Source organism: Typopeltis vanoorti, chromosome 2 (genome assembly GCF_054136105.1).
Source record: "Typopeltis vanoorti isolate ZY-2024b chromosome 2, IOZ_Tvanoo_1.0, whole genome shotgun sequence".
In the NCBI taxonomy this organism is placed as follows: Eukaryota; Metazoa; Arthropoda; class Arachnida; order Uropygi; family Thelyphonidae; genus Typopeltis; species Typopeltis vanoorti.
The window spans coordinates 50,103,808-50,130,000 of NC_143550.1; the positions used below are offsets into that span (position 1 = coordinate 50,103,808).

The following is a 26,193-nucleotide window of genomic DNA, read 5'->3' on the forward strand; positions in this document are numbered from 1 at the left end:
TATTACTATGCAAAATAGCACTTCTGTACATATCTCACAGGCAATAGTTTTTAAATTAATACTTTATCTCTTGTTTCAATTTTTACAGTTAAAACTTTAATGTATTTTAGAACATGCCACTCTATATCATGTACATGAAGTTCATGTATTTTCAATATTGAAAATACATGTTTAATTTTAAAGCCATAATAAAGACGTTCTTGACACTAGGGTGAAAATTCTGTGCTGAATAAAAAATAATTACATAATAAGTTGTTATTTATTGAATAAATCACATCTTTTTTAATTAACCAACCTGGCATCCCCAAAAATAAAACACATGAGAATTTTTAAGAGAATTAAAGAAATGATGGCATTTGTTGTATCAGTAAAACATATACAGAATCTTTAACAGAATTTCAAAAAACCTAATGGAGTAAGGTTTTGAGAATGCGGATACCACTGCATAGGTATCCCACTTCAATAATCAGTCAGCTTCTCACTGATAAAGCAAGTCTACTTAGGGTATTAATTATTTACAGGAATTATACAGGTCTGCATTTCAGCAGCATTGAAGTTCACAAGGTTATCCTCATCTCACTGAAGGGAAAGGAAATCACAGTTCAGAACACTGGTTACAGTATATCTTGAGACTTCTAATGAGGAGAGAATTGCAATTTATCAAATGGGGAAGCAGAAAAGAGTGCCATCATCATCATCAGCAAAGATATGGAAAGGATTTGAAGTCAGAAAGAGAAGATTATTTATGTACAGAAGGAAGAGCGTGGGTAAGAGAAGAAACAACCCAATTTATTTTGAGCAGGATAAAGATGAATGTTATATTGAAAAAGTTATAAAAAGAATCAAAGTCAAGTTTTCTTTCAGTAGAGAATTGTAGACCAAATTATACAAATATCATTGAAGAAAAAAATGAAGGAGTTTGAAAGCAAAATCCAAACTTTTGAGATAGAGTGGCAAAACATGAAGAAAACATTGACTGATTCAGTAAGGGAAGCAGAAGATAAAGTTATTTACAAGGAAAGAAAATTTCAAACTTCATGATAGATGCAAAAAAAAAGTTAAAGAGCCAGTTGTGGAAAAGAAATCATAGAGAAAGTTTCTGGCAAATTAGTTGCATGTTTCCTTAGAGAACATAGAGAACTATGTAAGACAGTTCAGCTATGTAAAAAGGTAGATAAACAAAAGTCACAGGAAGTAACAATACAGATAATAAACATCCTAAATGTAGAGAAATGTTCTATAGGCTATTGAAATTATTATAGAATACTGAAGTAATTAATTTGAAAGCTTATTAAATGAGGTAAAAAGTGAACAAAAAGAGAATATTTAAGAGAAATGCAATCAGGAGTACATAATCAATATATGAGAGAGAAAATCAAATCACAAACCTGAAATGTGGTATATGGAGCAGATATTTCCCAAGAAATGCTCAAGTATGGAGATAGACAAGTTTTGCAGTGGCTATACTGCATAATTCAGAAGGCCTGGTAACCTGGTTGAATTCAGCTGATTGTAGTACTTATTTTTATAGATGAGTGCTCTTCTATACCAATGGAAATAAAACTAAATGTGAAACTACAGGGTAATTTCTCTGATGTGTTTCTGCATAGGTATGTTTGCATAAAAAATTATGCAAACATACTTGAGTGTGAAAAATTAAGGAAGATAAACTTAGGGGGAAAAAAAGCTGATTCAATCAAAAAAAAAAAAAAAGTTCTCAAGGATCAGATTTTCACTTTAAGACAAATAACTGAGAAATCACAGGAACATAAAAAAAATCTGTATTTAAGTTTTGTAGATCTAGAAAAGGCATTTGACAAGATGCTAAGAGTAAATCTGTGGAAAACAATATAATTATAATGTAAATGAGACATTATACAAAGTAATACATAGCCTATACTTTAGTTATAAGTCAGTGGTTAGAAATGATAGAAGTAAAGGAAGATAGTTTGATGTAGAACCGATGGTAAGAGAATGGTGCATGCTTTCTGTACTGTGATTAATCATCTACATGAGTCACATTATGGAGGTAAGCCACATTAAACCTAACATCAATTAGAGATACCCAACTCAGCTAGGTACTTTATACAAATGATGTTATACTTCTAATTAAATAGAGTACAAGTCTTCTGGACTATTTTACTAGATTAAATAACAGCAGTAACAAATCTGGTATGAAAAGAAATAATAAAAAGACAAAAAAAACCTTAGTTTTTTTGTCTGCATTCTCAATGGAAAATCTTAAAACCAAGCACCATAGCACACCATAGTCAACTATTCATACAAATTTTTTTTTGTAAAGATGGCAAATTAAATACATGAAAACTGATAATACAGTAAGCAAAGCTGGAGTGGTGAGAAGCTGGTTGAATAAGTTTTATATGGAATAAGGGAGTTAGCCAAAAGACTAGGCTAACAGAATAAAGCAAATTTTAAACTATGGATCCAAGAGTTACATTAGAACTTTAAATTTATATATGTAATAAAAAGTTTATTATATGTGTGTATACCATATTACATATACATAGTTATCAAAAATCCATAAACCAAATATCACTTTGGATTGTTAATAATCCCGCTTTCTACAAATTAGCCAAACAATCAGCTACATCACTCACTCCCTCTCACAGACCACACTATCTCATATATAAAACAACTTCATCCAAAATTTAATCCTAAACAGCCCACATATCATGGATTTCAACATTGATAAACATTGCTTATAAGGACACTGTAGCACACAAAATACAAAAGCTTTGTAGGTATCAAGTACAGGGTGTTCGGGATAAATTTGACATATTTATAATTAATTATATTTTTCCGTAAGTTACATGTATTAACACACACTTCTCTTCATTTAAAAGTTTGGACCCTTCTTCATTCATATACAAGATGTCAGAAAGGATGGATAGCTGGAACCCACCTGAATCATGGAAGAGAATAACTTGTATCATGATGATTCGTGCCCGCCATCAAAATAAGGATATTACGACTGCTGCCCAATGCTCCCTGAATACAGTAAAAACAATCAGGCATGAACTAGAGACTTGCAATGGTGACTACGAGGATGTAGCAAGAAGAAAGATCCCTAGCAGACGATCTGATTGCGTTCGTACAGCAGAATTCCTCGCAAATCTGCAGGAACAGGTGTTGAAGAACCCTGGCATTGGAATTCGGGCTTTGTTCGTGGAGTTGCTAACTGTAGTCAAGCCCTGGATAACAAGGGTAGCCAATGGTAGGCCGTATGTATGGCAGCAGGATTCGGCCCCTTGCCACACCTCTGGGAAAAGTCAAAAATGGTTGTCTGAAAATTTCTACGACTTCACCAGTCCAAATGTTTGGCCTCCAAACTCCCCAGACCTTAACCCCATGGATTATTTTGTATGGGGCGCAGTTGAAAAAGACACCAATCGCACTTCCAGTAATACAAAAGCCCAGTTAATGGATAAAATTAAAACAGTTTTTGCGGCCCTTCCCAGGGAGACTGTAGCATCAGCTTGTTCGAGGTTCCGAAGCAGAATTGAAGCTGTGATCGATGCTAATGGTGGTTATTTTGAGTAAATCTTGTTGATAGTATTGTAATTAACTCTGCCTGTAATGTTTTTTTGTCAATTCATTAAATTTAATAGATACAAAGAAGATTTTCTTTTTCCTTACGAAACTGTCAAATTTATCCCGAACACCCTGTATGTTCTTTAGTTAAAAGACTTAAGTCAGATCCTATCTAAGATGAGAAGAGTCTCCATAAGAGCTTCCAGAAGGCCTGGTAAGAAGGTTGAATTCAGCTGATTGGAGTAACATTTGATAGTCATTATCAATACAACTGAAAAGATGAATTAATGAAGTTGAGTTAGCTGGTCTCATATGGCAGTGGCAAGGTTTTTCCCTCCTGGAAACTCATGTATTTTAATGCTGCAGAACAGACAAACTGGTCAGAAGTATACGTAAAATTAACATATGCTAGCCTCATAGATTTAGCTGCTTTGTCCATAATTCCAATAACCTAAGCAAAGTATATACACTACACCCTCCAACTAACCAGCATCACAAGTCAACAATTTTGCCATTTATGATAACGACTTCACATGGAAGGCAAAGACCACCTAAGTTTTTAAAGGTGAAAAAACAGGAATGAATACAACAACAATATATATAAGCACAAGAATATATTTATTAATGATAAGAACCATGTTAAAATACAACATATTTTGGTTTGAGAATAACTGAGCATCTTCAATGAATTTCGCTTTAGTATAACTTTGGGGTGGATATTACGTTGGTGGATAGGAGGTAAAGAGCAGATATGATACAGCTTTTGAGTTGGTTAAGGGATTCTACAAGATTAATACAGAAGGAATTATAAAAAGAGTAGACATTAAGATGGGAAGAACAAGAGGCCATCCCTGGAAGTTATATAAATAAGTGGTGAAGAAGGGTGCAAGGAGTCGATTTTTACGTGAAGAGTTGTTGGTGAGTGGAATGCATTGCCAGAGTGCATCGTGAATGCAGGGAGTGTAAATAATTTCGTTAATAGATATGGTGCTGGTTGAGTGGGCCTACCACAATAAATCTATTGACTCCATGGAGGTTACCTTAATAATAATAAAATTAAATGTGGATGACACGTTAAATTATTATTTATTTGCAGAATTTTTGGCTAGGTTTCATAGCCATTATCAATGCAGCTGAAAAGAGATAAATATTAAAAAAGGCAACACTTAGTGAAAAGGAAGACATGGAAGGAACTCTTCCTTATCTGATCTCCATGAATTTCTTGAGAAAATTAATTTGGTAAGCCCATGAATTCAATTTACACTTGAGACAGAAGATAACTATTTTCCTTTTCTGGATGTTTTCATTCTGCATCAACCTAATGACAGTCTGCAATTCTCTGTATACAGAAAACCAACTCAATACTGGTAAATACATTAATGCTGTTCACATCATCATCACCCCTTTTGGAAATATGGTGTGATTAAATCTTTAGTTCACAGAGTTCATAAGATTTGTTCAACTGATTCTCTTTATATAATGAACTGTCAATTATCAGAGCACTTTCATCTCCAATAGTTATAATGCAAAAATAATAAATAAAGTAATTAATAATTATAGCCTTCATCCCTCCTTCTGAAGAAGTTTCTAGAATTTATGATCCATATGTTTATGGACTATCAGCAAAAATTGCAATACTTCTTTGTCAGATTCACCTACAAGTTTCTTTCCATCCAGCTCTTATACTGAATTCTACTCAGATTTGTCTGGAGGAACATCAAGAGTATATTTTACTTCACCAATAAATCTGGTTTAGCTAACCATGCCTTGTCAACTAGCCACAGAATTCACTAGAATAAAGCTGAAGTCCTGCACAAAACTTATTTTCTTCTTGAAAAATTATATAAACAAAGCTACAAAGTACACACACTCACAATCCTACCCTCAACAAAAATGAGTCTTAAACTTTTTCAATTTTGGGAAGTCATCCTATCCTCATTCATGTGTTTCATAAAATGTAATTAATTATTGAAATTTTATTTTATTCCTTGAATTCTAATAACTGTAAATGGAGTTATCCTACTGCAGCTGACAGCACATATATTGTTACATGCTTGCAATTTAAGTGTTGTTCTTTTCATGTTTATCTCTTTTCAACTGTATTAATAATGGCTATAAAATCTTAGTCGATCATTCTGCAAATAAATAATTTAACAGCAAAAGTGTCATCCATATTTAATTTTATTCTCATGTCATCTAGTTACATCTCAATTTTTAAATCATGTTTTGACATAACTGCCAGGCAATTAACATGTGATGTAATGTTGTTTAAAAAAATCATTATTTACATTTGATATATTTCTAAATATGCTGTATCTGTTGAATTTCTTCCATGTCTCTTAAGCATTCACTTATCCAGCTCTTTCACTAGAAAATCATATTTTTTGATCAAGGTCAAAAACTTATTGTTACAGTTTGCCTATACTATGGTCAGCTTTGACATCATGTCACTGTTCACCAATTGGCTGAAATTCTTATCACATGACCATGCACCTGACATGGTAAAAATTTTTGAATTTGTAATGCAGTCCAAATTCTTTCATTTGGAAAAACAAAATCTATAAGCAGATATGGCGAGACAGCCATTCCCCCTCTCTCTCCAAATGTGACATACTACTACTACTACTTCTTTAGCCTCTTTCCATCTACTGCTGGATATAGACCATCCTCCTTAAGTTTCCAGTTCTGTCTATCTTTAACGAATGCCCACGATCTCATGACAAACCTTTGTAGATCACCCTTCCATCTTATTCTTTGGTATCCATTCAATGCTTAATTTTGTCCACCTTTTGTCTGGCCATCTATTAATATGGCCAACTTCTCCATTTACATGCTTCACAATAATTACAATATTTTCTGCTCGCGTCATATCTCTCTCTCTCTAATTCTAGTATTTCTTATTCTATCTTTCTTTGTTATGTGAGCATCCTTCTTTCCAAAGCTCTTTGGGCCACACTATTATATTGCATATTGCAATATAATACATTTGCATATTGCAATGTGACCTTTGAAAATGAAGTTCAAAGATAAGAAGTCATTGACATGCAAGACTTCTTATCCTTACATGTCAATGACACAAACATTGACATGTAAGGATAAGAAGTCATTTTGCCTCTTTACAAGGCCTCGATATGACTGCATCTGGACTAATGTGCACAAATTTGGTCTCCTAAGCTGTGGATATAGTACAAACGAAGGTGATATTGGTATTATGTAATGTAGATTTAATGTAGGTTATGAGTACAGATTGAGAGTATGCAGAATGCAGACACTGGTAAACAGAAGAAAGAGGAGTGATATGATAAAGGTCTATAAAACTTGTGAAAGGGTATTATAGATTATTAAATGATATTTTTCATTATATGGAAAGTGAGGAGAAAACAATTGGATATCCATCATCATCATCAAATTCCTGCAATGTACCCTCAAGGGGGTGTACAGGATATGATAGTACTACATGAAAAATTTACATCATTACTAACTTCCTATCTACAATTTTCCTCCAAATCTATGAAAGTTAAATGTGTGTGCAGTTAAGGGGTGAGAACTAGATTTTTCTTTCATACAGCAGTGAGTGGAAACCATTTATCTGTTGAAATGGTGGATGTATCTAGTGTGAATGGGAAGTTTAAGAGGAAGGTGTGACATCTGGTGTGGGTGATCTATGGCCTCCCTCAATGAATCCTTGACTCTCTGGAAGTCTCTGATAATAATAATATGATAATAAAAATACTCAATCAAATATACAAATCACAATATATATGTATAGACCACATGCTGTGTGATATAACACGTGTGTACATCTTTTTAATTAAATCTAATTTGCAATATATTCAAATTGATTAGGATCATGTTTAAATAATGTCCCTTTTTAACAAAACTATATAAAGTTTTTACTTTTAAATTCTTTTACATATAAATCAGTTCTGTTCTTACAAGTTCAATAAGTAATTAATTATAATTACTAAAATTAATGGAACTATATTCTTTTCTTATTCAACTTTTTTTATTTTTTTTAATATATAGATTAAGCTACTGTATTTCTTATAACAAAAAATTCACATTTTTTAAAGAAAATTCTTTAACTCTGTGACATGACTTCATTCTACTTATACTCCATTCCTCTATCACACTCTCTCTCAAACTACATAGATCTATTTCCAGAGTCCTTCTCCTTACTGCATATTTGAACAATTTTAGCTCAGAATTGTGAGCAAATTTATTGAGTGAATCATTGCTGTAATAAGGATGAGGAGAATGGGGCATGTGCCCTGCTCAAAAATGACAGGCAGGGTGGTCATCTGTGAAAGAAAATGCTATATATATGATATACAAAAATGCACTTAATTATACATATCATTCTGTGTATATAATTAGCTAAAAATACATGTTACCATGCTATTATTTTTGAATTCCTAGGATCCTAGGAATTTTGAGAATGGGGTGGCACTGCTTTTTATGGAGCAGGGAAAGCATTTTTTTCTCACTTGCCCTGAATACTTATTGTAAAAATTACAATGCTGGCCAGAATCACCAAAAGTTTTCTTGCAAACTTATAAGTACACTAAGTAATAACTGCAGAGACTAGTACTCCAATATCAAGAATAAATCCTCAAAAATTAGGTGTGTAAGACAATTTATTTATTTATTCATATGGAGTTTCCTCCCTTTTCTCCCCCGTCCCTATTGGGGCGAGTTGAGCCCCATCATGCGAGGTTAAGTATTTATGGCTGTAGATCCATGTGTTCACGAGGCCGGTTTGCCTGCTTGCAGGATGAAAACCCCCAGATAAACTGGGGGGGAACCCTGCTGTCCACGCCCAAGACCGGCTAACTTGGCTATGGCCGAGGAAGATCCTTAAGCTCCTCACGTCAATGACGGGAATCGAACCCAGGACACTCCTTCCCCAGGCATATGGTTGCGAAGTGCAAAGCCACTAGGCTAACCGCATGGACTGTAAGACAATGATTCTGAAAGATGCAATTCTGACTTTCCATATAAAAATTATGAGGTCAAGAACATCTTGCCCATTGCTTATTAATTTTAAATTTATATCTAAATTTAGATAAAATTTTACAGTAATTCCTCTACACCGGTAAATGAAATATATACATATATTTAAGTTAATTTTGTTTTTTCCCTGCCTCCAATATTAATTTTAATGTCTATCCTTACCCACAGGATAGATAAAAATGATTACTTACTTGAATTATAATCTTGATTCAAAGTTTCTTCTTACTCCATTTCTAAAGTAATTTCCATGTTTGATTACAGAAACATAATCGGTAGATGGCTGTGCAAGTCACAGCCATCTACCGATATTGGATGAAATTCTGATCTAGCAGCTTTTTAAAGCAATGTTTTGACTATTAAGTAACAACTCGGCACATAATGTAAAGAGAAGAAATCTATGAGATGTAACTGGAATAGAGATCAAGTCAAAGAAATTAAGTAATGTTACTTTATTCTTTATGTATTTACCTGTTCCCCTTTCTGTATCCTATGCATTATAAATATGCTACTGAACTTGATATAAAGTATTCTGTTGGGTTGCTTAACCAATTAAATCACATCTTGCCAAACTCAACATCACCAGAATTGAAGACAGGCACCATTAACATAAGAAGTATCAATGGAAAAGAAGTTAAACTAGCAGAAGAACCCGAGAAGTACCATGTCAGCATAATTGGTTTGCTGCTCAGAGAAAGCAAACTAAAAGAGGTGAGACACAGCTAAATAATAAATATAGGATGTCATACTCAAGTGATAGTAATCAGAGAAAGGAAGCAGCAGCAACAACAAGATTCAACACTGAAAATGAAGATAATCTTTATTAGCAAGCAATTTCAAGATGAGTTATGTGGATGCACTTCAAAATGGGAAATTGGATAGTAAACATATGGTCCCAATAGAAAGCTCTCTTCAGGAAGAAATTGAGTCATTAGGGAAGACAGCTGACAAAGAAAACAGAAAAGTTCTTTGATGAAAATCTAAACAGCAGAGTAGAAAATGAATCACAAGCATAGAGAAATGTATTCGGAAAATTTGGAGAAAAATGCAAAGCTAATAATAATGGTGAGTGCCTTCTGGATTCCTATTGAGGACACAGGTTAGTCAGCACTATCAGCCTACTTTTTTTTTTTTAAAGATAAAATCTATAAAAAAATAAATACAAGGAGGGTACCCCAAAATAACCAGAATCTGAACTTGGCACATGTGCATTTTCTAGTTACCGACGATGCTGCTATGCATCGTGAGTGTGCATCTTTCTGCACCAGTCTAGCAAATGGCATCATCCTGTGTAAACCGGTTTGTTGTTCTGGCTTCTTTTTGTTAATGCTTACAAGCAAGTTTGACGATTTTGTTATGGCTGCACCAGTTTAGCAAATGGCATCATCCTGTGTAAACTGGTTTGTTGTTCTGGCTTCTTTTTGTTAGTGCTTACAAGCAAGTTTGACGATTTTGTGATGGCTGACCACAAGGAACAGAGAGTGTGCATGAAATTTTGTTTTCTTTTGGGTAAAACTGCAGTTGAAACTATTATGCTTCATCAAGCTTTAGGTGAAATACAGATCTATGAGTGGTTTTACTGTTTCAAAAATGGGGATGTGTCAGTTGAAGACCAATCATGATCAGGCCGACTTTCGACAAGCAGAAATGATGAAAACATTGAAAAGGTTGCGAGACAATCAATGAAGATCATCGAAAGACCACTAAGCAAGTTTCTGAAGAGATGAATTTGACATGGACTTCGAGCCAGCAAATTTTAACAAAAGATTTGCAAATGAAATGCATGTTGTCTGCTAAATTTGTACCTAGTTTGCTCACAGAGGATAAAAAAATAAAAAATCATGTGAATGTCTGCTGCGATTTGAGGTAGCAAGTTCTTAATGATCAGAACTTTTGAAAGTCTTGGTGCTACAGTTATGATCCAGAAACAAAACAAGCATCAAGCCAATGGAAACATGTAAATTCACCAAGACTCAAGAAGGCACATCAAATTTGATCAAACGTCAGGACAACGTTGATTTGTTTTTTTGATGTGAATGGAATTATACACAAAGAATTTGTTTCTCCTGGGCAGACAGTGAATCAACATTTTGAGAAGACTGCATGATAGTGTACAACAAAAACAGCCCAAAATGTGGAGTTGCAGAGATTTGTTGCTGTACCACGACAATGCCCCATGCCCCCAGCCCACGTCTTGTCTGTCCAACAGTTCTTGATGAAAAACAACATGGCAGTTGTTCCCCACCCTCCCTACTCGACTGATCTCTCTTCATGTGCTTTTTTTTTATTCCCACAGATAAAGAAAACCATGAAAGGACAATGATTCATTGATGTGGACGAAGTGAAAGTCGCTGGAAGCCATAAACAGTATTCCAGATGATCAGTTCCAGAACTGTTTCCAGCAGTGGAAAAAATGTTGGGATAAGTGCGATGACTCATATGGAGAGTACTTTGAAGGAGACTAGAATAAGGTATTATAAACTTTAATAATAATAAAATTAAAAAAAAATTCTGGTTATTTTTGGGTACCCCGCCTCGTAAAACTTGAATGTGAGCATTATAGAGCACTTTCTTTATTATGTGTTTCAAGTAAGGTTTATGCAAACATATTGGAAAAGAGACTAAGAAAAAAACTGTGTTAGCGAAATTAGGAGACGAACAAGCTAACTTCAGGCCAAATAGAGATTGTCAGGATCAGACTTTCATTTTATAACATACAATTGAGAAATTGTGGAAATATAACAATGATCTTTATTTAAATTTTATAGATCTGAAAAGAAGTATAACAAATTGGCAAGGGAAAAAAACATTCAGAATGCTATAATTATATGGGGTAGAATAAACATTATACAGAGAAATGTATAGTACATTATCAGCCTGCCTTCCTGTACTTCCTTCAACATACTGAAAGAAGTATGCTGTGAAGGTGGTTTGATGTAAAAGCAGGTGCAAGACAAGGTACACTCTGTCTCCGCTCTTATTCATCATCTATATGAATTACATTATAGAAGAAAGCAGCATTAAACCTAATATCGGAATCGGAAATATCAAACTAAAAGGAGTACATATTCTCCTTTTCTTTAAGGAGAATACGTGCTCCTAAACAAATTCAGTGCAAGTTGCTAGGACTCTTTAACTAAATTGAATAACATCTACAACAAATTTGCCTTGAAAATTAGGAATAAAAAAAAATCTTCCGAACTATGAAAATAAGCAGGAATATGAAAAACATCAACTGTATTGTTAATGGGAAACCTACAGAACAAGTAAAATATTTCAGCTATTTAGACCCAAATTTTAGTGGATAGTAATTTAAATATGAAAATAGACAACAGAAGAAATAAAGCTGGTATGGTAGGAGGCCATTTCAATAAATTTATATATGGAATAAGAGAGAAAGTAGCCAAAACACTAAAGCAGCAACAGTACACAAGACTGCATTCAAACCAGTTTTAACTTCAGATCTGCAAGATGGGTTAGAGATAAAACAATTGTTCAATGACCAGAGACAAGAGTTCTAAGAAAAATTAGGTAGCATCAATGGCAGAATCATATTAAAAATGAAGACATTAGGAAGGAACTTGACGCTGATAGAATTCAAGAATGAGTGGCTGATCTAATCTAAGGTGGTATTGTTATTTAATCAGAATGAGACAGGAAAGATTAGCAAAACAAGTGTTTGATATCAGGATAGAAGAAAAAAAAAAAAATCCAGAAGAAGATCCATATCTAGGTGGATAAGACAGTCCTCAGTGTCCCAAAAAACACAGATATAAGATCTGAGAATAATGGTGTGCTGACAAGTGGTAGACTAATTTGGAGGAGATTAGTAATAATATTAGTAATAATATAAACTTAAATGAATGTGTAGTACTGTCATAGTGCCTTTTATATCCATTAAGGGTACATATCAGGGTGAAGACAAATTAGAATATTTAATCTAATATCTCTGATTATACAGGGAAGACAAGTAATTAAATAGAAAAAAAAAAAATTCTTTGATTTCCTTTCCTCCTTTCTTATGAAAACATTTTAACATTTTTGCATGAAGTATTATGATCAGTAGGCTGTCTGTTTCACTGCACCTGCTAATTTAGCCATAAATGTAAAAATTCTGTCCGGGGGGGGGGAGACACTGATATTGAAGAGACATGTTATCACTATACCAGCAAAGCATATGAAAACAAGACAGAAAAGAAACCTCAATAACAAAGAATAAAGAAATGATTACAGGCAGTCCCCAGTTACATTAAGCTTATGTTCTGTAAACTATATGTAATCACTCTGTCCATTATAGTTCGCCCACCATTTCTAGATCCCTTCTTGGCTTTGTGCCAAGAATAGTCGATTCATGCTGAAGGGGAGAAAGAAATGAAGGATGTACGAATTGGTCGCCAACATGCGAAATCACGTGCTTTCTTGTCTGTCGCTGTACTAGTACTAGCTTGATTTTTGTTGTTCTCTTTTTGCGTTATTTTTTTATTATTAATTTGTATTATGGATCCAGTACAGTCAACAAGTTCTATTGTTACACGTTTCAGTAGCTCTTGCAAAAGAATATTGAATAATGTGCTGACATTCTGCGAAAAAGAATCGTCAGAAGGCCGTCTTCTTGTTCCCCTTTCTCAAGTCATAAAATGCAAGTGCAATTGCGGGCGTATCGGGGTCGACTGTTAAAAGAATTCGTAGGGAATCAAAAGGTGAAGGTAAGCCAAAATTTAAATCTCCTAAAAAAAAAGCGCCAGAGAAAGAAAACCATCGAAACCGTAGCTTTGAATGATTTTGATGTAGACGTTATAAGAAGAGCTATTCACGAATTTTACGTGGTCGAGAAAAGAGTGCCAACTGTTCCGAAATTGATTCCTGTGCTTAAAGAAAAAATTAATTTTCCTTGGAAAAGAAAAACTCTAAGGAAAATACTTCATGAAATCGGATTTTGTTTTAAAAAGTCCCAGAATAAAAGGAAACTTATCATGGAGCGAAGTGACATTGTTTTATGTAGAACGCAGTATTTGCACGTATTAACACTCTACGTACATTTTTCCAACTGTTATACAAGCAAAATAGTTACACTTTAAAAACAGCAATGTTCGTAAAAGAAAAGCTAAATTTTCCGACCTGTAATAATAAACAAACTAAGTTTGTTTATTATTACATCCCAGAAGACAGACTGATTACCCTATTATCGGAATGGATTCTCCTTTTTCTGACATGCGCAGAAGTGTCGAGGGACCTCAAATCGGTGGGCGAACTATAACACACCTTACTGCTTACATGTTTACAGTAGTGCATAAACATGTTTTAAAGGTGTTATTTCTGTTAGTTTCAGTCACAGAATTCACATATAAACTGGATTTCAGAATGTAATTATTAATGCAAAGTAACATAATACACTATAAATAGTATAAGAAAACAGAAAAATTAAAAAAAAAAATGGCTGTTCGACCTTCCTTATAAAAATATCAAGAGATGACTGAACATGAATTGCTTCTTCTCTTCATAAATATCTCCATAACAGGTTACTAACTGCATCATCTATTTCACTTTGGATTTTTGAGAACCATGGGCATTAGAATCGAAGCAAATACTAAAAATGTATAGCATGTCCATGCTGAAAGTGAGATTAGGGAAAGTACATGTATGTTCTATTTCAGTCTGCCTTGCAGAAGGCCACCATTAGATGGCATGGAAATAATGTCAGTGGGTTAAATAAAATTTTTATAATTCATCATTTCATAGCACTTTCACGATAATTTGTATAAGTCTGAATTTATGTAAGTTCGGGACCGCTGATATTTATATTTCAGGTGTTAGGTCTGCCAAGCTGTGCAATGTAGAGATCACTATTTAAATAAGTATAAATAAACAATTTCCTTTGAACTCAGTAAACTCACAATGAAGAAAGTCAGTTCTGAAACTGGCAGATTATTATAATGTATCTTTATGGTACCATTATCAATCAATATGCTTTTTTTTTTTAAATGCATCTGAACACTAAATTAGTATAATAAATTTGAGCATGAATATTACATTAGCAATGCATACAATTTAATAAATACTACTATTAGGGTTGGAATGTTGAGAGAAAACACAAGAGAGAAAGATATGTAACATTCTTTAATTTTAAAAAAATTCCATACCTTTACATGTATTTGATTCCTCAGCATTGCTGACCTCAACACTAATGCCTACAAATTCATAACTAATGTTAATTTTCATTGTACTACTTCTTAAACAATTAATAATATGCTTGTAATCAAAATACAGATATAACTTGTTAATAACAAGCTGAAAAGGTTTAAATATCTTGAAATCAAGTACAAGAGAAAATTTAACTAGTTAACATCAATGCTTCATTCAATTTGCTTTGTTTTTCTAAGAAATGCATACTCCTTTTAGAACAGGGGTTCCTAAAGTGGGGTCCAGAGTGAGATGGTTTTGGGGGTTAGGAATCCATCGAAAACTTCGTTGATAAAAAATTATATTACTCATTAAATGGTATTTTGGAATTATTTCATGATCTCATATCACTAGTACTCAAGTGCACATTGATTTATTGATTTTTCATATGAAAACAAGGAAAGATATGTCAATCCCACAGGAAGTAGTGCAAAATTACCCAAACATAAAAGAACTAGTTATTGTGCAGAGTTATAGTTATAAAATCCACTTATCTACTGCGCAAGATACAAGAACGATGGGAATTGAAATTACTTATAAAAAATATACAGAGCAGTTCATCTTTTTTTTTTATTTTATTAATTATCCTACTGAAGAAGTGAATTCTAAGTAATAAACATGCACAATTGTTAAGGTTATTATATTGTAAACCAGTTAAAACAATATAACTTTAATTTTACAACATAACATTTTTGATTTTTCTGAAAACAGTTAATATTACTTACAAAATTACTCTTTATTTATTTATTTATTTACAAAATTATTACAGCATATATATAATTGAAATGATTTAAAAATATAAATTAAAAATATATAATTTATTTTGACAACTAAAAAAAGAAAATGGGACACATAAACATAAAACTACAAGAACTACATTTAGCCATTAATATTTGCAAGATGTATACAGTATTTTGAATTTTATAATTTTCAGATTATACCTATCCCCCAAAGTGAAATCACTCATTTGAATTGAATTATAAAGTTTGACTGTACTACAGGCATTACTATATTTCATTTGATATGACATCTTATTTATCAATTTCATAACTTTTCTTAAGAGGAATTATGATCATCCTTCATGCTCTGAAGAGTCATGTTCTTCAGTTTCTTTGTTTCATGTTCCACATTTCAGAATTTCTTGAAACATAATGCCCAAGTTTTCAAAGTATGCTATTTTAAAAACAGGAATCCAAATTCTCAATTTATAGTTTCTTTGGGCAAATAATGCCCCAAATAATAATATAAATAGGACCAAAAGGAGGATGAATTGCAAATTATTATATTCATCAAAAAATTTCACATTACTAACACTTAAAAATGAATCTCAAAATGTTACTTTATTTTTAACTACTTTCAAAATAACTAATGCAACAAGAATTCCAACACTATATTTGAAACCCCTTTACTTTTTTTTATTGCATCTATAAATAGAATAAAATAATGTGTACTCCTTAGCATTCAGAAGAAATAAGGTGAAATGAAGTACTAATCGATAATCAAATATTTTTATTAACAATTTTTTATCTTCAAAAAAAAAAAAAAAAAAAAAAACAAGATAACATACCTCACTTTTGTTTTTAAATGAACTCTTGCTGTAAATATATTCAATTTTGATATATTCATATGTATTCAAGGGTTGCAATGAATAATAATAGCAAAGACAGGAATAGCATGGAGTATGTGGAAAGGGAGAAAGGCTGCTCTACAGAACTGAAACAGATGGAATGAAAGCTGAATGAGAGTAGTAAAAAGGCATTGGGTTGCTTTTTCTCATGTCACTGCAGGTTTAACAGGAGGCCTGAAAAAATTCCATGTTTGGTCTCTACAGCAGGGTTTTGGGACTAGGTAAAAAATAAATAAAAAATAATTAATACTAAAGTTAATACAAATTAAGAAAAAAAATCCCTAACCCACCTACAGTATGAATGTACTATAGGTTCATGCAAATTTCATAACAGTACTCAAAGGTTGGATGGATGGGTTTAAGCTTTATACAGAATAAGTATTTGGCACCCTCTTAAATGAAAAAGGATGACAAGTTTTTTGGAAGCCCAAGGATGCTATCAAAAGTGATGTGTTTGTGATAGGAAAGGCTAGTAGTAAGTGCTAATATGAGAAGAGAGAGAGAGATCTCTTGTAAGTTGAGCATTATCAAAGGTAAGTTTTGTTTTTTGTGAGAAACAAGAATACTATGTTTTGAAAGGCACTGAAGGTGCCTTCCAAAGGTATTAGGTTATTATCAGTCTGATGAATGGCATGGAGATCAGTGTTTAAGGCACTCATCGATGGCATGGAGATCAGTGTTTAAGGCACTCATCGATGGCATGGAGATCAGTGTTTAAGGCACTCATCGATAGCCTTAAAATTTGACATGTATTAGCACTGCAAGGTTTATCACATGACCAGTATGAGTGGAGAAGGCTATTATCAACCAAACTGCAAATAGGGTTTGGGGTAGTAAAAAATTGTTTATGTATAAAGGAAAAGGGGCAGGTGATACAAGAGGGTGTGCTGAAAAGTTGTGATAATCACCATGAAGGAAATGACATGTCTTCTTATATATTCTAAAATAAAAATAACAAATTATTACAATTTGATGAAACATGGAGGTTAAAGAGTTTTAAGATATGTTCTTTCTTGTGTCAGTTGCTTTAATATCATTTTTGTTCTTGGTGTTTATCAGAACTTTTCAACCCCCCCCCCCCCTACACACACTAAACTGAAACAAAAGTTTCACAAAATAATATGTGCCCCTAGTAGATAAAGTAAAAATAAAAAAGTCAATACCAAATACAATTTTATTAATGTTCAAATACAACATGCAAACAATAAAAAAAAGAAATTAGGAAATAATTTATTTAATGCAACACGTATGCTTGCCATAAAACATAAGGATTAATTTAAGTTAAGGGATATTACATCCCATATTGTTTCTTAGCTGAATAAGAAACTCAAAGAGTTTCATGCCGAATATAGAAACTATATAAAGTTCGGCGATTCCAAGTGTAAGCAAATACCTGGATAGTGCAGCACCTGACCCATTTGGTAGTGCAAGCTGAGGCAACTCATAGTAAAGGTGGATGGAGCAAGCTCCAATCACTATTCTTGGTATTTACCCATAGTGTGAACTTAGCTCCTAGGAGCTGTATTACTGTTCTACATTATGAGAGAAGGTCACTACCCAGACCGGTTTCAACCTTTATTGAGGTCTCATCAGTGAGTAGGAAGACCTAGTTTGTAATGAACAGAACTTACATCCCTTCTATTAGAATTGCCAAGAAGGTGTCCTAATAAATTACTAATTATATGAAGAGCCAAAGGCTTCAATTCAGCGACATGAACTTATTTAAGTTAAGGGATATTACATCCCATATTGTTTCTTAGCCAAATAAGAAACTATATAAAGTTCGGCGATTCCAAGCATAAGCAAATACCTGGATAGTGCAGCACCTGACCCATTTGGTAGTGCAAGCTGAGGCAACTCATAGTAAGGGTGGAGCATTATTCGGCTAAGAAACAATATGGGATGTAATATCCCTTAACTTAAATAAGTTCATGTCGCCGAATTGAATCCTTTGGCTCTTCATATAATTAGTAATTTATTAGGAGACACCTTCTTGGCAATTCTCATAGAAGGGATGTAAGTTCTGTTCACTACAAACTTGGTATTAACTAGGTCTACCTACTCACTGATGAGACCTCAATAAAGGTTGGAACCGGTCTGGGTAGTGACCTTTTCTCATAATGTAGAACAGTAATACAGCTCCTAGGAGCTAAGTTCACATTATGGGTAAATACCAAGAATAGTGATTTGAGCTTGCTCCACCCTTATTATGAGTTGCCTCAGCTTGCACTACCAAATGGGTCAGGTGCTGCACTATCCAGGTATTTGCTTACGCTAGGAATCGCCGAACTTTATATAGTTTCTATATTCGGCATGAAACTCTGAGTTTCTTATTCGGCTAAGAAACAATATGGGATGTAATATCCCTTAACTTAAATAAGTTCATGTCGCCGAATTGAAGCCTTTGGCTCTTCATATAATTAATAAGGATTAATTTTTATTTACAAGAATATACAGAATTTTATTCACTATATCTATCTTTTCAAAGACTGGAATGAAACTGTCCCTGTATGGCGATAAAACTTCCCTTCCCCAACAGACAGACAGACAGACAGACACCATGCATGCCGCAAATGCAAGAAAAACAAGTAGCTTTATTGTATCACTAAATACGATATGAAGACAATTAGAATCTATGTACTATATGTAGTAACAATCAGTGGAAGTTGGAGACAAATGGAAAGAAAATGATCATGCATAATGAAAAATAACTCCCCTTACACAAACACTATACAGGCAACCAAAAAAATGTTATATTGTAGTAACAAACACAACATCTAACTAAATATGTCATAACAGCCTATTTCAAATTTTTAGCTGCAAAAACCAACCAATTTATATAAAGTAAATTTTCAAAAGCAAATAAAGATCTATCTATTTATATACAGTATATAAAACCTGAAATCAGAATTGTATTTGAGATTTTCTGTATCATTACAGTTCATCAATACTAATTTAACAAATAAAATTTAACTGACAACATTTAAACTAAAATGCCATATATATTTAAAACATTTTTTGTAAATATTGTCTACTTGATGCAGACGGGGAACGTTATAACATCAAGGGAGCTACTGCTTGAAGCAAAATGCAGGATGTGACATCCTAAGATGAACATGTTAAAGCTATGAAATATGCGAGATACAATGTGATATTTTCTATTCTATTAAAAAAAAAAAAAAAGCTAGTTGCAACCCACTAAAACGTTTTCACAACCCACTACCAGGTTGCAACCTGCTGGTTTAAAAACACTGCTTTAAACAACTGAGGTGAAAGCAACAGGTCAACAGTTTGAAGATAACACATCACCTTTCTAATTTTGGAACTGGCGCTGTATATGAGCTTGCTTCTACATTGTAGGGCAGATGCCAGCTGAGTATAATGATAGATAACAAACAGGTGTTAGTTCAGGAGCACATTTCTTGAACCCGTGATGTGGGATATCATCAGGACCAGATGTCTTTTAGGTATCTAGGTTGCCCAAGACTGTATTATTATTTTTATTTTAATATATAATTAATATATAAATTATTATTATTTTTTTTTTGAAGCAACCTTGGATTTTTGAACAGAGTTGGGAATGAAGAGACTCATTCCAGAATGGATAATCTCTGTCACACAGCAACAAGTATCTGGAATTAAAGAAGGAATAGAAATCACTATCTGAGTTGTAAATGGTTAGGTGAAGAATGTTCCACTAGAGATGAAACTTGGATGAGATTGTTGTCCGAAATACCAAGCGAAATGGTCATTTGAACAGTTTTTTTAAACCAGTTCTCCTTCTAGGTAGAAGGAAAACTGGTTTAAGCAAGATCTGGATGGGTGGTGAGGATTCTCAGGTATTCCAGATGGTAGATAGATGATTTGGTTTAGGTCACTTATATAAATAGCACAGCTTCTCTTCCAGAAGTGAATTTGTTGTGGCCAAAGTGAATGGCCACAACAAATCAGCGGAATTGGAAAACTGGAACCAACAGAAGTTGTGGACATTAAAGTTACTAACACTGTTAAGGTAGTCAGATTGCAGTCAGAATGACTAAGAATTTCATCACATGTTGGAGGTTTAATAGAGTACAAAAAATATTGAGAAAGGATTAAAAAACTATTTTAATTCTTCCAATATTAAATGTCTCAGAGACATCTTTGGGAGTACAAATTAACACTTGAACCACACACACACACACAGGCAACACAATACTAAATGAAACACGTGGTTATAACACTAAAGCCATATCTACAAGCGGTGCTCTCTGTGGGCATCTGTAAGAGGCTATCACTGTAAAGTGGGATCTCTGAAGATACGTTTCCCATATTTTGGGAAGTTTCTTGCATCCATATTAATTTAAATTTGGTTCATTTCTGAGGGCAGAAAAGCAGTCTTTCTTTTTCAAATTTGCCATAATGGAACATGGTGGTTTTTTCCAGTTGATTCTATGAGTAGTATCCAATGCATGATCTGCAAGACCAGGCAGACCATAGTAATGATTGCAGACGTATTTTTTGCATTCATCTATGCAGATGGTGGGTGATCTATCTCTCTGTCCAAAGTATGTCAACTTGCAGGAACAGGAAACTTTAGACAAGTTGGCATACTACTTTGGACAGAAGGTAGATCAGCCACTATCTGCATAGAAGAACACATAAGAGACATCTGCAATCATGCATTGGATACTTTTCACAGAATTAACTTCAAAAAACCCAACCATACTCCATTACAGCAAATTGAAAAAATGAAATTATTTTTAGAATCTGCACCTGCTGTCAGAAATCAACAGAATTTAAATAAATAAAAATGAAAGAAACTTCTCAAAATATGGGGAACATTAATCCTCGGAGATCCCAATTTACAACTGAGGCATCCCACAGAGAGCATTCCATGTAGATAGGACTCTTGTGTTATACAGTGTTTCATTTAGTATTGTTATGTCTTTGTGTGTGTTACAAGTGTTAGTTTGTGCTCCCCGAAGATGTCTCTATGACTGAGACAAAGTATTGGAAGAATTAAAATAGTTTTGTAATCTTTCCCAGTACTGTTCATACTTCATTAACCTTGCGGAGGTCATGGTCATAAAAATTGCAGCTTAGGTCGCATGTATCTGAGAGATACATTCATTACTAGTATGTGCTAAAATGCAATAAAACTTTAAAAAAAAAAAAAAAAAACACTGCAAATATAATACATGGTGGTTTATTTATTTTCAGTTACAATCTAGAAATTATTGAACAAAGAAACAAACTAAACCAATACTATACGGACATTAGAGTTCGCATTATCTCTCAGATACAATTCACTATCAAATATCACTTTCACTTTCGCATTTGACTTATCATTCTCATCATCGGACTCGAGTAACATTCGCTGAATCTCTTCAACATCTGATGGATTATCCAATCGATATATTTTTCTAGCCATTTTCAACGGTAAATAATAATAATAAAAAAAAAATAAAATAAACCAATACTATACTGACATCCGAGTTTGTGGCATCTCTCAGATACAATTTACTATCAAATATCAGACACCTTTACATAACACGTGTTAAACCAAAACTGACCGCATAAACAGTGTGGAATATCACTCGTAATATAGGCATGTGCAGCTAGTTATAACCCCCAAGCTATACATTGGATATGTGTAAGAATATTTATATTAAACAATTTGTATCTGTCAGATCAGCTGCAACCTCCGAAGGGTTAAAACGTCCAACACGATGTCCTCCCAGCACTTAAGCCTTAACACAGGGATATTCAGAACTGGGAGAGCAATAGAGACAGTTGTGAATAATATATAATGAAGCAATAAATATCAGATCACATAAAAGCACAGGTGCTACTCTTGTGGCAGAAGGTATCACACAGAATGTATTTTGAACAGTTAGGATGAATTGTGGTTGTGATAGTAATTTGAAGTTCAGCAAAAAGAAGGATTTCAGGTTTGGAAATGTATGCTGGTAAAGTAAACATGGAAGAGATTTTTTTTTTTAATTTTTTTATATATATATATATATAAGATTTGTTTTTATTGAAATAATGCCATCCCCACCAGTTTTAACCATTATTGAAGTTTCATCAGCAGGAACTAGATCTGTGAAGATATAGATCTCTCTCTTCACAGCAGAAGTCATATTTCTCATATAAGCAGAAAATGGTGTATTGCCATATTATTACTATATTTTATGAGGTTCCACAACTCACTCAAACTTTGCTACAATTCTCTCAAATCCAAAACACAGTAATGACATAGTGAGACTATTTTGCTACTTGTATATGAGAAACATAATTTCTGCAATGGAATAGTTCTCAGTATTTTACACAGATTCTAGCTCTCACTGATGATACCTCACTGAAGATAAAAATTAATCAGGAAAGTGACTTTAACCAAATGTATGTATGGCTGTATACAGCCATACATACATAAAATATGAAAGAAACGAAGAATATAATTTCTTTTCAAGTATAACAAGATAATTTTTAGATCTAGATGTGTAAATTTTATATTAAAATGATCTTTTTTATCTTCTAAGTTCTTTTTATAACCATATTTGGTTACAGATCTCCATGTGTCTTCATCTTTTTTTGTTGAAGGCTTCCCAATGCTAACCAATTCACCAGAATGGGTGAATGTCCATCAGTTACTTTTCATTCATGAAATATATCCTATCACTTTCTATTTTAATTTAAAAATCACGTTCCCTATATCCAGAGCTTACGTTCCTTATCTTCTCTGTTCCTAAGGCCTTGCAGTCTAATGTTTAGCACGGTTTTCTCTATTTCCAGTATTTAATTGACCATTAGTAAAGTCTTTGATCTCTATGTCATAACTAGGATGATGCATTGGTTTGAACTTCTATTTTCAGATTCTTATTTTACTATATAGGAATGAGCTAAAAGCCATCATCAAAATAAAAACAATAATTCAGTCTGAATGACTGTTTTTATTTTCATGATGAATCTTTTGACTTCATGGAGGTTCTGGTGTTAACAATAAAAGTTCTTTAAAGGTATATATATATATATATATATTCTTGTTTTAGCTCTGTTTATTATTGGCCATTGTTATTTGTTCTTCTGTTATCTGGTTTACTTCAGTATTAAGATACAAACATACTTCATTTAACTATCTTTGGTACATTCCTCATTTCATCTAGCTTATTTTGTTTGATATTACCACAATATCATAAAACTGACACTAACCACAAATTATTATTATTATTATTAAGAGAGACCTCCAGGGAGCCAAGGACTCATCGAGGGGAGGCCACATACTACACACACACACACACACACACACACACACACACACACACACACACACACACACACACACACACACCCCAGCTATCATACTTAGTCTCGAATTCATTCACACTGCTTGCACTCAAAAAATCCAATGGCAATCCATTCCAATCACACAGCGCCCTTTCAGAGAAAAATCTAGCCTTCACCCCCAGCTTCCAAAGATGCCCTCTTGTCCTTTCCTCACCATCCATAAATTGAAAAATTAAATCAACTGAAATCCTGTATGACCCTTTCAAAGTTTGGTATATGATATAATATACGTCTCAATCATATCACCCCTCTTTTTCCTGTTTGCTAGTGTCTGCAGTCTACAAAATCTCAATCTGTCTTCATAATTAGTATTCTGCAATCCTGATATCATTTTTAACACTCTCCTTTACACTCTTTCAAATATATTAGAATCATAACGGAAACCAGGAGACCAGACCTGTGCACAATAGTCCAATTGAGGTCTTATCAAAGACTTGTAAAGATGAAAAATTACATCCTTATCTTTACGTGTGAACATTATTTCAGCATTGCAATCATCTTTTGAGTTGAATCTGCAATCTTTGCTACATGATCCCTGAACTTCAACTTCCTATCTATTAACGCTCCAAGATCTGTAGCCTCATCAGTTTCTTCTAGCATAATCACACCACTATAATATGATATTGGATATCTAATCATGCCAAAGTGAACATTTAACATTTATGACAATGAACCAACATCCATTTTCCCATGAACACAATTCCAGCATATTCAAGTCATTCTGCAAGTACTGAATATTAGCAACATTCCTGATTACCCTACCTATCTTTGCATCATCAACAAATAGCTGTATGTCGCTTGTCAAATCCTTCCCAATATCATTAATGTACAGTTTGAATAATAGTGGACAAAGCACTGATACTTGCGGTACACTACTGGTTACCTTAAATCTTGCAGACTCACATCCCCTGTATACCACTTTTTAATATCTGTCAGTCAGTCAGTCATCCTCTTATCCATGATAATATTCTATAATCCAAACTCATATTCTCCAATTTATGCAACAGTCTATTCTACCATTCTGTATTCTGTCAAAAGCTTTAGCCAAATCCAAAAGTATCATGGTGTATCCATCACCCCCTTGTCTAGTTCAATGGCAACATTGTTATAAAATATGAGGAAGTTTCTAAAACATGGCCTTCCCTTAGTAAATCCCTGTTGCTCATTGCAAATTAGAGATTCACTGTCAACCCATTTTTGAATGCGAGCTCTAACCAATTTTTCCAAAATCTTCAACACCACTCTTGAGATACTAACCAGCCAATAGTTGGATACATCAGTCTATGCACCACCCTTCTGCAATGGAATTATCAAACATCCTTTCCATTCCTGCGTAATCTTCCCTTCTGAGACTCATATTAAACCTCCTGGTCAAAGGAACAGCCAGTTCAGCTGAACACACTTTTAGCACACGTGCTGATATCCTATCAGTCTCTATTGCTGAATTCTTATTCAGTTTGTGCAACAACTCTAATACCTCGTCCTCATACACCTGAGTTTCTTCATCCAGTGAAGAGATATTGGTGAGCTCAAGTCACGTACACTAGGTTGGTAGCTTTTAACAAACTGGGTACCCATCAGTTGAACAACCTCATCTGCATCTGTTACCTTCACACCATCTGCATTTAGAAGAGTTATTGTTTCATATTCGTTCTTTCATTAACTTGCAGCATATCGTTAGAATTCTTCTGGGCTGTCTTTAGCATGCAGAACCACTTTCTTTTCTTACTCAGACTTTGCTTTCTGTACAACAGTTGTGACTATTCCAGCCTGCTGCTTATAATTTTCATAACGGACGTCATCCTTATGTACACAGTATTCTTTACACATTATCCTTTTCTTTTGAATTTCTTGCTTAATATGATTACACGTCCATTTGACTCCTACCCTATTTATTCTTCGAACTCTCAGGACACATTCTGATATCGCATCATTTAAGTATTGTTTAAATGTTTCCCATGCACTGTCAATATTCTTCCCATCCAGCAACCGATCCCATTCCACTGAACTCAATATACTCGTCAGTTGATCATAATTTCCTACTTTGTAGTTCAGCATGCAACCTTTTTTTGAATGGAATATTCATAAACTTATTCACTTCCCAAGTGAGTACCACATGATTTCTGTCACCAACCAGAGGCAGAATAGTTAAGTTTTTAACTGAAATGCTCTCTGACACTAATCAAATCTAACACTTTTTGACCTCGAGTTCCTTCTGTCACATGCTGCTTGAGGAAGTTGTCCAACAACAGCTCAATAAATTCATTTTCATTCTCTCATGAGATTCTACTGCTACCCAATTAATATTTGGATAATTCAAGTCTCCCAATATGATTACTCTTTTTTGCACTCGTCTTTTCTATTTGTTGATGCATTTCTTTATCACTAGCAATCGAACCACCAGGTCTGTAACAACACTATGTAATTGATCTTATTAGATTCCACCTTACACCAGATGGCTTCAAACTCACTGACACATGAAATACTGTCAGTAG

At 33.7% G+C, this 26,193-nt stretch overlaps 1 protein-coding gene across 4 annotated transcripts in view; it reads right to left on the bottom strand.

Moving 5' to 3' along the window:
* Positions 1 to 26,193, bottom strand: part of CSN1b (COP9 signalosome subunit 1b) — a 279,185-nt gene that overhangs the window by 70,758 nt on the left and 182,234 nt on the right. For all 4 annotated transcript variants that reach the window (XR_016549486.1, XM_090404906.1, XM_090404895.1 and 1 more), the window contains exon 13: positions 14,703 to 14,750. Coding sequence is in view for 3 of the 4 variants with exons in the window: in XM_090404906.1 (XP_090261032.1) it covers positions 14,703 to 14,750 (48 nt within the window). In the remaining variant the exon portion in view is untranslated. The remainder of the gene's footprint in view (positions 1 to 14,702; positions 14,751 to 26,193) is intronic.